We start from the raw sequence: 11,085 nt of genomic DNA on the forward strand, positions 1-11,085 counted from the left end.
TAGAGGAAAGTTGTATGTTTCATCGTTGCTATACTGCACCCTGACTGGCTCTTCTCCTCCCTGCGACCCTTCTGTAAGAGGATATCCAGTTGCTTACAGATGGGCTTTGGGTCTCCACTCTGCACTCCCCTGATTCACAATGATATGATGTGCTGTTCTTTGATCCCTGATACCTGATCCTATCAACACCTCATGATCACACAGGCTGGTGTGCTTCTTCCATGTGGACTTTGTTGATTCTCAACTAGATGGCCACTTGTTTATCCTCAAGCCTTTCAGACACCAGATGCTATATCTTTTGATAGCCGGGCACCATCAGCTTTCTTCACCACATTTGCTTATGCACCCACTTTGTCTTCAGCGATTGTGTCCAGAAGGTAACTATCATGGAATGCCAGTTTAATCGAACAAATTGTTCTTGCATTGAGGGAGTACTGGAGAGTAGAGTAGATGTCCATCTGCTACCCCAATGTCCATCTGTTACATCAATATTAAACCTATAAATATATGTACATAGATCTATTTCCCCATTGTTATATAAAATATATTTTACATGTATAAACCTGGATTTTGACCTCTATAAATGCCCTTTGCTTCCTAGTTCTTTCCCCTATTTCCTTTTACTTTCCTCTTGTCCCACTATCATGTTCAGCCTTCATTTAGATTTCAGTAATTCTTCTCAGTTACATTGCCCTTGATCAAGCCCTAGCAGGCCTCCTACACCCTCTTGCCATCGATTTTGTATCACTTGTTGTTCCCTTGTCCCTGGGTTGTTAACACCCACTTCCTTTCCCCTCTCCCTATCCCAAATTCCTCCAGAACTGTCAGTCTGTTGTTTTCTCCTCCATATTGTTTATCCCACCTATCTTATCTAGACAGACCTACAGACATAATAATAGGCATAAAAAACAAGACAGAAAATCAAAGCAACAAAAGAAAACAAAACAACAGCAAAGAGAAAGAAAGAAAAACTGGTAAATAATTCAAGGTCTGTTGACCTTTAGGAGTGCTCTCCATTCGAGTCTGATGGGGTACCATGTACCAAAGTCCATTTTTGGTATTCCCTGAGGACTTCATTGCTCTGTTCCCCTTGCTGTTCTGTTGCACACCCTTAGTGTTTTGCCTTGGTATGGTGGGATCAGATTGGGCACAATTCCTGCACTGTGTCTCCCGTAGCACTATGGGTCTATGAGGGATGTCATGTCTCATACTAGGGCCAGCCATATGGTTTTCTCTGTGCATTGGCTGCTTTGAGTGGGAATATTGTCCTCAGGGCTTGGTGAGCCAGGATGCAGTCCACTCTCTCTTCCTTTCCCTTCATTTGCTCCCATGTGATCTGATCAGAGGTGTCCCGCTCCCTGAGCTGCAGATTCAGTGCTATCCTCTGAGGTACAGGGAGAGGCGGCTGTCCACGTAGCTAGGATTGGGGCGGGCCCCCAGACCTCTCTACTGGTTCCCTGCTTCATGCTGGTATGTTGCATTCAAGGAAGTCTGACAAAAGATAACGGGGGCAGATGCTGGCCGCAGGGAATCATGTGGAGCATGTGCACAGAGAAGCGGGAGGCAAGCAAGCAGGGAGGTCAGGACTCAGCTACTCTGACTGGTGTCGATCTCAGGCAGCTCGGTGTCAGGGAGGTGGAACCAGAAAACAGCGGGCACTGGCTTAGAATAGCAATGTGTGTGGTAGGAGAGCCGGAGATACAAGAACGTAACCTTCAAAAGGAAAGAGGAAGAGAAAGAAAAGCCGTGGGGCCTGGTTCACGGGGAAGCCAGGTGGAAGTTTTTCATAGAGAGAAAATCTGAGGGTGAAGGGACCCCAGGCTAGGACAAGGCTGGCTGAGCCCTGGCTCCCAAATCTCTAGCCTGGGGTCCCTTTACTCTCAGATTAGAGAGTGTGAGTCAATCTGGCCTCTTTTGATTTTCTGAATATTCATTGTGCTTTGCCATGCTTTACTGATTTATTCCATCCATGTCCCCCACCCTCCTTTATAAAATGTCATCTCTTTACCTCCTACCGCCAGAAATAGTACCCATTCAAAAGCCATCTTCTCTACTTCAGTGACTTCCCTTCCTGCCTGCCATATGTCGTGTGTGTTTACTAGCGAGGCATTGCCGCAGCTCTCTGCCCCCACTGCCCTGCAGTGTAGCATGTGAGCATGCTCACTCTCTGCCCGCTGCGCTGCAGACATGGGCAACCATGTCCTCTTTGGTTTTTTTCTGTATTCTAATAAAACTTTATTGATGGACACTGAAATTTGAATCGTATTTCATCTTTATATGTCTTGAAACATCTATTGTTTAGAAAGCTCTCATGTCTTATTTATTTCAGTGTACCCTACCTGTTTTACATGGTCCTCATTCAACAGTTGATTTGTGGAGATGGATGGGAAACGCCTGCATGGAACACAACCTCCCCGCCTTCCCCCGGCGTGGAGACCCTATGGGCAGATTACCCCACGTAAGCGAGAGGAAACCACCGTCGCCCACAGGAGGAACAGAAAAACACAACAACCAAAGAGGAAATTCTCTCGCACCAAGGAGAAACCAAACTGTGCTTAGTTACACACTCCCCAAAGGAGAGTCACTTTCCGGTTTTAGAATCCAAGATCACACAGCTGTGTCAAGAGAAGGAACAAACTTTACTGTTCTAGTCGATGTTGCCATTCTGTCAACAGGTTCCATTAAAGCTTTGGATTTGCTATGCTTTTCCGACTCCATTCAATTCCCCCAACCCTGAACTCCACACCAAATTGTGCATGGCCTGCTTCATGAGGACACTGGCTTGGCTTTGTGTGTTCATGTAAATGCCAGGGAGGCTTCACAAAGCTTGTGGAGAATTTCCATGATCACTCCCTCTACATAAAAATAGAAAACATTTATTTCAAGTGCAATCGGAATGTGTTAGTTAAATGGCAATTGTTCAAGTTTCTTGCTTTAGAAACTACTGGATAATTAAGTCCAACATTTTTAAGATGCAATAGATATACTTCCAGAATATAGCACAGGAAAATGTCAGTTTTAACTTGAACAACTTCAAAATAAAATTGTGCACATACATTTGTTTGGAATACCCCCCCCCCCCTGTAAGTGAAATTAACCTTAGATGAAGAAATTTGACCTATTCAAGTGCAGGATTTTTCACAAATAGGCTCTAATTCTAAGCAAGAGTCATGCAGACTGTAGGAGTCTGCTCGATTTAAGTGGGTGCCCTTTCTAATGACGAAACCAAACCCACTGCCGGCCAGTCAAGTCCATGTTGATTCCTAGCAACACTCGTTAAGGTGTAAGAGATGGTAATTTTTTTCCATCGATTGATCTTTTAATTAGTTTGTTTATTTTTAAGTTTCACCAACATACAATCTACACCCCACCCATTTCAGAGGTTCAATCACGTTCATAAAAGATGTGCAACCAACACCATCATCAATTCCAGGGCACATTTCCTCTTTCCTGTACTCCCCATTTCCCACCAGTCTCACCGACCCCATCCTTTAGAATGCATTCATCCAGTGGTTGTTTCTATAGGTCTACCTAATCTTGGAAAAAGGACAGCCAGAGCGCTCCTTACAGGAAAGGATGGTGAAATTTACTCTTACACACTTTAGACATGCTGTCAGGAGAGACCAGTCCCTGGAGAAGGACATCATGCTTGACTGAGTAGAGGGGCAGTGGAACTTGAGGAAGGCCCTTAGTGAGCTGGACTGACACAGTGGTTGCAACATGGGGCTCATGCATAGGAGCAATTGTAAGGATGCCGCGGGACTGTGCAGGGTGTCCTTCTGTTGTACATAGGTCACGAGGGATTGACTCTACGGCATCTAACAAAAGCAACACTCTTGGTACGACACACACACACAAACTCACAAAATCAAGAGAAAATACAAACAAATTCCCCAACAACAATGACAGCATTAAAGAGAAAATCCTTAATCAGAAACAAAGCAGAGAACACCCCAAACTGGGACAATTCTACATTGGACCAAAGGGAGACCAGTGATAAGGTGTCACATCTTAATTCCACCACAACTGCAGGAATCCACCTACAATGCACCCTGTCCAACTTAATTCCCCTTTCCATGAGCTTCTTGAAGCCCCTTTATATGTATGACGGGAGAATAGAATGAATACTATATTTTAGGAATAAAGTTTGTTGATAGCAGCCATCACAGAACCTACTGTTTTTCTCTTAGTACACGCTAGCACTAAGAAGTGGTGCTAGCACAAGGAGAAAACAGCAACAATAAAACAGTCACCCTTGAGCTGATCCTGACCCATGGTGACCCGGTGAATGTGAGAGCAGAACTGTGCTCTGTGACGTTTCGGTGGCTGACTTTTTCTGAAGTAGATCGCCAGACTTTTTTTTTCCCAGTGGCATCTCTGGTTAGATTTGAACCTCCAACCTTTGGATTATCAGACCAAGGCATCGACTATTCATGCTACCAGCTTTGGACTCCCAGAAAAAGACTTTGATGAAAATTAGAAAGTAGCAAAGCATGTGCATTTTGGAGCCAATCTTCTGGGCTTGAAGGTTTACTAGTAGTATCATTTAAAACTCATGGCCATAGAGTCAATTCCAACTCATATAGAAACCCTAAATAGCATTTCTGAGGTTGTAAGTCTTCAAGGGAGCAGCTGGTCTCATCTTTCTTCTACTGAGAAGCTGGTGGGTTTGAAGCTCTGACCTTGCAGGTAGCAGTCCAGTGCTTACCAGCCCTCTTCATTATAACCTTTCCACTCACTGGTATCAAGTTACTCATTGACTCATAGTGACCCTACAAAACAGAGCAGAACTGGCCCTGGGAATTTCTGAGACTGGAACTTTTTATGGGAGTAGAAAGCCTCATCTTTATCCCAAGGAGCGGCAGAAGGTTTTGAACTGCTGTCCTTATGCATAACCTTGGGCATAGGATAAAAGCTCTGCTCTTCAATTTTCTTACCTGTATATGAAGATGACATCAGTCACAATGCCTACCATACAGTGTCGCTTGTGTGAGTGAGGTCAGTTCATATGTGCAAAGGTATTAGGACAATACCTGGTACATGATAAACATGGGACACTACTAATGGTCAGTATTGGAATAGGTCAGTTTTGCATGAATTCTGAGAGACAACATCATACAGTGTGGACAGCATCAGTTTTGGGATAGTCAGACCCAAGTGTGACCCCGCAGCTCCAACATCAACCAAGTCTGACACCGAGATAGCTCATTTCATGGATTTGAAGTCACGTCTACATCTATTAAATGGACATAACACAGTGGATTCAAAGTGTTATTGTGATGGCTAAATGGTGATGGTGTGTCTGTGAAAGACATGATGCTGGTGCACAGCAGGTGATCGATAAAGACCACGACTGGGAGGAGCCTTGGAGGTGCTATCAGGTAAGCATTGATGGATAAGTGCAAGGTTGGGCCAAACTCACCAGCCACTCGGAGAAAGACGAGACTGTCAGCGTCTATAAAGATTGACAGCCTATGAGTCAGAATTCACTCGGTGGCCATGGGTTTGACTTTTGGTTTTTATCTCAATTGGGAGGCAAGTCGATATGATGAAATGAGCAAGCTTTATAGCCAGGACTTCAGGCAAAAAGAATGCTCTGCTCTTAGAGACCATCCTTTCTCCTCAGGGGATTCTAATACCAGCTGCAGATGGGGATCTAACACGGTGCAAACTGGGAGGGCTGGAGCTGGAAGGGACTTCTTGTTTTTCTGGGTCACACAAGTTTTGTCTAGTGCTCATTTTAGTAGAACACATTTGAAATGCATTCTCTAACACGTTTTCTACTTTACATTGCTTTTTGGCTTTCCCGTGTTTGGGCAAGTGAAACAGTACTGCTATAAAACTCACAGGGACCTTTATTAAACAACAGCATCAACACGTGAAGCTATTGTTTCTTGACCTGTCCTCCCTCCAGGTCTCCCTACTTCTGAAGGTAATGCTCCCATCTAGCTGACCCTCCCCCCAAAGAACTCTGTGCTCTTCACTTTACGCCACATCAAACCGGCAGGAACAGAATCCTTAAGGGATTCAACTAGTTTATTTTGTAAGCATCCTTTGAGTTTGGACCACAAAAAGAAGTCTGTAGGGGCACGACCAGGGTTGTGCGGTAGACAAGGCAAGGTTTCTGAGATAAGTGTTTGCAAGACAGGCCTTGCCGCCCTGGAAGAATGAGCAGGCGCGCTGTCCTGACGGGAAAGAAATGTCGCAGTGCAGCTTTCCTGGTCTGTTTCTCACCAGCGTAGTTTTTAATTTGCTTAAAATTTCTTCCTAATAAACCTCTGCAATTTTCCCATGTCCTTCTAGAAAGGTTCTCAAAATGACCCTGGAATCCCCCAACGCATCACCATAACCTTCTGAACGGAACCTTCCTGTTGAATGACTGGCCCAGCAGATCCCTTCAGAATCCAGTTTGCTGAGACCTTTTTTCTTTTGTGGAAGACCCTCCCCCAACAAGACTCATACAAGTGAGCTGCTGAGAGAACTCAGCAGTGGCAGACTACCTGCCACTGAGTCACTTCCTCGAGGACAGGGCAGAACTGTCCTGCTGGATTTCCGAGCTGTCTCACATGACGCGAGCAGACAGCCTCACCTTTCTCCCGGGAAGCTGCTGGTTACTTGGAACCGTGGACCTTGTGTTTAGCAGCTCAGCTTGCAACTCACTTCCTCACCGGGGTTCACTGATGGCAGAGACAGGCGTGCTCAAGCACCCGTCTAATACGTGTATGAAATGAAACCTTGGTAACAATGGTCTTTGACTTGCTCTTGTTTATATGAAATCTCGACCTCACCAGAAAGGCTCACTGCGGTAACTCTGATCACCCAGGGGTCAGCAAACCACCATCTGAGGGCCCTTCCCTTCCTGCCACCTGCTTGTGGGTACTGCACGCTCTAAGTGGTTGAGGGGGGCAGGGAGAAGAACATTTGGTGACTCATGAAAATTGTATGAAATTCAAATGTCAGCGTCCATAAGTAAAATTTATCTTTTTTTTTTGCCCACACAGGCATGCTCATTTGTTTCATGCTCGTCTAGGCTGTCTGTCACATGACCGTGGCAGGTGTAAGTGGTGGCAACCGAGATCGTAAGCAAAGCCTGAACTATTTATTAGCGACTCAGTTTGCTTGTTAGACCACTGATCTATTTTAGCTCCTCTCATTTTTGAAGAGGAAGGAGCAGAGAATTTGGACTTATTGTTTTAAATATTCAGATGTCAGAACCTAGTTCCTTGATTCTGGCTAATGTAGCCTGACATTTTCTTTTCTGTAAAAAAAATTGAGATTTGGGAAAGCATATAAAGTATAACAAATGGGATATTTGTTATATTTCTTACTTGAAAAAATGTGCTGACTCATTAGTTTGAATATTTACCTTGCAAATCCTAAAATATTTTTATATCTGCAGATAGACAGTTTTATGATGACATCAAAAGAATCATGGAAAAATGGAATAAAAAGATAATATTTCCATGTCCTTTTGAAGCCCCTCCCTGTAGTCTAACTTGTAGAAACGCTTGTCATAGGTGAAGAAACGCTGGCATTTTCATTTATCGATCAACTGACCATCCTGCGCTAGTTAATTATGCAGATGATGGCGCTCTACTTTTAGTTCCTCATCTCTTCACTGTGTCAAAAGGTTTGTTTTTTTCATCTTTCACTTTAAAAGCAACAGTTAACCCCCTGGTTCTCCAGCACTTGCTTTTCTCCTACTGCTCTCTGCACCCCCTTTTCCCTTGAGCATTGTTGTCCCCACCTACCCCAAACCTCATGCTACCAAAACATACCTGAGACTAAGTGACAATTTAAGCAGATTTTATTCCTGCTCGATTTGAGACTCTGACGGCTTGAGAACATTAATACATTTAAGAGGAGAGCAAATGCGTGTTCTTAGGCTGACACCCCGTAAATGAGACATGGCAATGCACACGAGTCACTTGATTTAGATACGTTAGAAAACCAGAAAGCTGTGCTCAGAGCAAGTCGTGTCTCCAGAAAGACAAGTGGTAGGTTGGCTGCAATTCAAAGTTCAATTTCCAGAACGTCATTTATTCCAGGAAAGAAATCACGGAATCAAAAATTAAAGGCAGACTTATGGTCCCTCTCTAAGTTAAGCCCTAAATGATCTGCTTATGTCTATCAGGAATGTCACACATAAGAATGTATCTAACTACTCATAAGACTTTATCAAAACAAGCTAGCTTTTAATGAACTACATTCAAGCATTTTGCCTTTCCTGAGCTTTTGTCTTCAATCAAACCACTGGGAGTTTGGATAAAAATTAGGCCTCGATGGGTCCATGGATCAAAGGCAAAGGGTTTCGATTGACCAGACACGTGAGGATTCTACATTCATGATTCGATGGGTTTCCGAGTACGAGTCCCGGGGTCTGGCTTTAGCTCCCAGGCTTTGTGGCATCTGTTTTGGGTGCTCTGGACTCTTTCACTTCTGTGTTGGGACTCAGTCTAGACAGGTAGAGAGATCCAGGACACCCCCCCCCCCCTTTCTCAATGCAGAGAGATAATTGGATCAAGAAGTTCCTTGGTGATATAGACAGTTAACACCCTTAGTTTCGGACTGAAAGACTAGAGGTTGGAGTCCAGCCACGAGCATCTCAAAAGAAAGGCCTGGTCATCTCTCTTTAAGAGCTTCCTGCCATGGAGAACCCTACAGAGCACAGGCATGCGTGGGGTCCCCATGAGTCAGAATCAATGGCAACCATTTCTATTTACTTATTTTTAAGTTTGTTGAAAATTCGGTTACATTTGATTTATCACTGGAAGGTGCAGTGGGAAACCTCCACTTTTAAATCTAAAGACACACATCGCTGGGAGCTTTTTTCATAGCACCACACACGCACGTGCACATTCATTCCTGTTTCATCTCTCCCACGGCTAAGAAGCACAGGCTTTGGCAGGTTGTTAGATCCTGGCTCTGCCAAGACTCGGTTGCTGTCGAGCATGGTTTTCAGCCCCGTGCTGCTCTTTTTTCGAGCTGCGGATGACAGCGAGAAGTGTTCCCATGCCACTGGCTTGCTGTGAAATTAGACCTATGATTCAAGACAAAACATTCAAGTTTCATCTTTTCTGAATCACAGGTGTCAAAACCAGCCTGACCTGTACGTTCTCTGTGGTTTGGACTGATTTAGCTTCTCTAGGAAATCCCCTACTCCTCTCTTGTGTAATGCTGGCTTCTTTTGTTAATTATCCTGGTTAATTGTCTCATCTGGGCCCCACTTATAGACAGGACACAGAAGTCTGCCTACTACATCGTTAATGTCTGAGGCAGACTATTTTCTGTTTTGCACGATCTTATCCTCTCCCCGAGGTGTGAGTGCTTAAAAGACTCAAAGTCTCCCCTGCAGACGTGGACAGACACAAGAGCCCCCAAGGGCAGGGTCAGGAAAGAAAACACATGCAAGAGATTGCTACAGATACTTCCTCATTCTTTGTGTTTTGAAAAAGTTCCTCTGGTTTACAGGAGGGCAGGCCTTCTGTTTATTTTACCGGCAATACGACTGTCAATGGCTTTGGATCAAAGCACATTTCTTCAGTCCCCAGAGCTATAGGTAGTGCACCAAGCAATATGAGCACACACATACCAATTCTGTCCCCAATCTGTCTCCCATGGTCTCAACCTAACTATTCTCGCAGCTAGAAAACAATCTACTCTTCTTTCTTTTTTAATGAATGCAGTCGGTTCCAAACAGAAGCTACCTGACAGCTATAAATCAGCCAAGTGGAAAAAGATGAAGGAGCTTCAAACAGTTGCTGGAAAAAAGGAAATCACATTGACTCTGAATTCCATTTCTCCACACACTGTTGTGGGAGCCGTCTCATAGACCATCAGGGGTAGCAGAGAAAACTGGGGGGCTGAAGAGCATCTCATTGAAGCCAGCCTTTGGGGGGAAGTGGGCGCTTTGTGTCACCCCGTCAAGCACTTTGACAAGGGGCGCGGCTCTCTTACCCCAAGTTCTGGAGCAGCTCCGCGTCGCCATCCAATCTGCCCCACAGGTCGGAGGGATCCTGGACACTCATCTTCCCTTCTAAGGTGTCGGCTCTGCCCATTCGCTCTCCTCGCGCGCACGACCTGAGTGCCGGCCAGGTGCTCTGGGGAAGACGACGGAGCCACAGAGAGAAGTGGGCGCCTGTCCCCTGTGGGCGCCTGTCCCCTCACGCCCTGCGGTGAGGGAGAGGAGCCGCTGGAGCTGCGAGTCTCCAGCAGGCCAGGAAGTGAAACTTGGTTCCTCCTCCCAGTCTTGACACTCACCACCCAGCCCCCAAGGCTTTGGCAGGAGAGACCTGTCAGTCATAAAGTATGCAAATCGAGGGACTTCTTCGGAGGACACCAGAGGCAAGACACCACACCTGTGGTTTCTGTCAACGTAACCTGGACTTGGAGGATGAAGCCAAAATCTTCTCCGGAGGTCAAACCAAATCTTCTCGCTAAGGCGCTTAGGCCCTGGTGCGTAGAGGAAGGTGTGTGTCTCGTAGGCCTTGATCCCCCGCCATGAAGAAGGTCACATCCAGACCACCTGTAAGAGTGTGTGTGGAACAAATTAGCTTTGAGTCCGCCCCTGTCCAGTCAGTGCTTTCTCGGCATCCCTGCTGAAGGACCACGGCTCTTGATGTGTCAGGTGGGGAGGAGTCACCGACAAGTCTGGCTTCCCCTCTTGAAGAAGGATTCTGTAGGAAGAAGAGAGGAAATGGGTGTAAGGTCCCGTCCCCAGGCCAGCGAATGGACCCTATCAGAGCTCCCGAGTCCTTCCGCTGCAGTCGCTGGGGTTGCCTCTAGTGTGTCAGGGACCAGACTCCTGAGGAAAAGCAAGTCCACAGGAGAAACTCCAGTGTTTCCAAGTCTCTGGAAAGCAGAACGACTGCTGTGCCCTGCCTTCTGCCGGCTCTCTGTGAGTGCCCAGAAGGCAGGTGCTTGGGAGCGCAGTGACATCACTCCATGACTCACTCATGAAGGAGGCGCTCTCTCCCCCATTCCTCATCCCAGGGGAGGAATCTTGCAGGACAGGAATCACACTGGTCTTCTTAAAGGAGACCTGGAGATGCAGTGATTAAGTGAAACCCCAAAGGTGGGAAGTCT

General features: G+C 45.8%; 1 protein-coding gene across 1 annotated transcript in view; it reads right to left on the reverse strand.

Moving 5' to 3' along the window:
* Positions 1-10,058, reverse strand: part of DAPP1 (dual adaptor of phosphotyrosine and 3-phosphoinositides 1) — a 78,226-nt gene extending 68,168 nt beyond the window's left edge. Inside the window, exon 1 of the mRNA XM_075543541.1 lies at positions 9,958-10,058. Coding sequence (XP_075399656.1) covers positions 9,958-10,058 — 101 coding nt within the window. The remainder of the gene's footprint in view (positions 1-9,957) is intronic.
* Positions 10,059-11,085: the final 1,027 nt, after the last annotated feature.

The sequence above is a fragment of the Tenrec ecaudatus genome, chromosome 3 (genome assembly GCF_050624435.1).
Source record: "Tenrec ecaudatus isolate mTenEca1 chromosome 3, mTenEca1.hap1, whole genome shotgun sequence".
NCBI classification, from domain to species: Eukaryota; Metazoa; Chordata; class Mammalia; order Afrosoricida; family Tenrecidae; genus Tenrec; species Tenrec ecaudatus.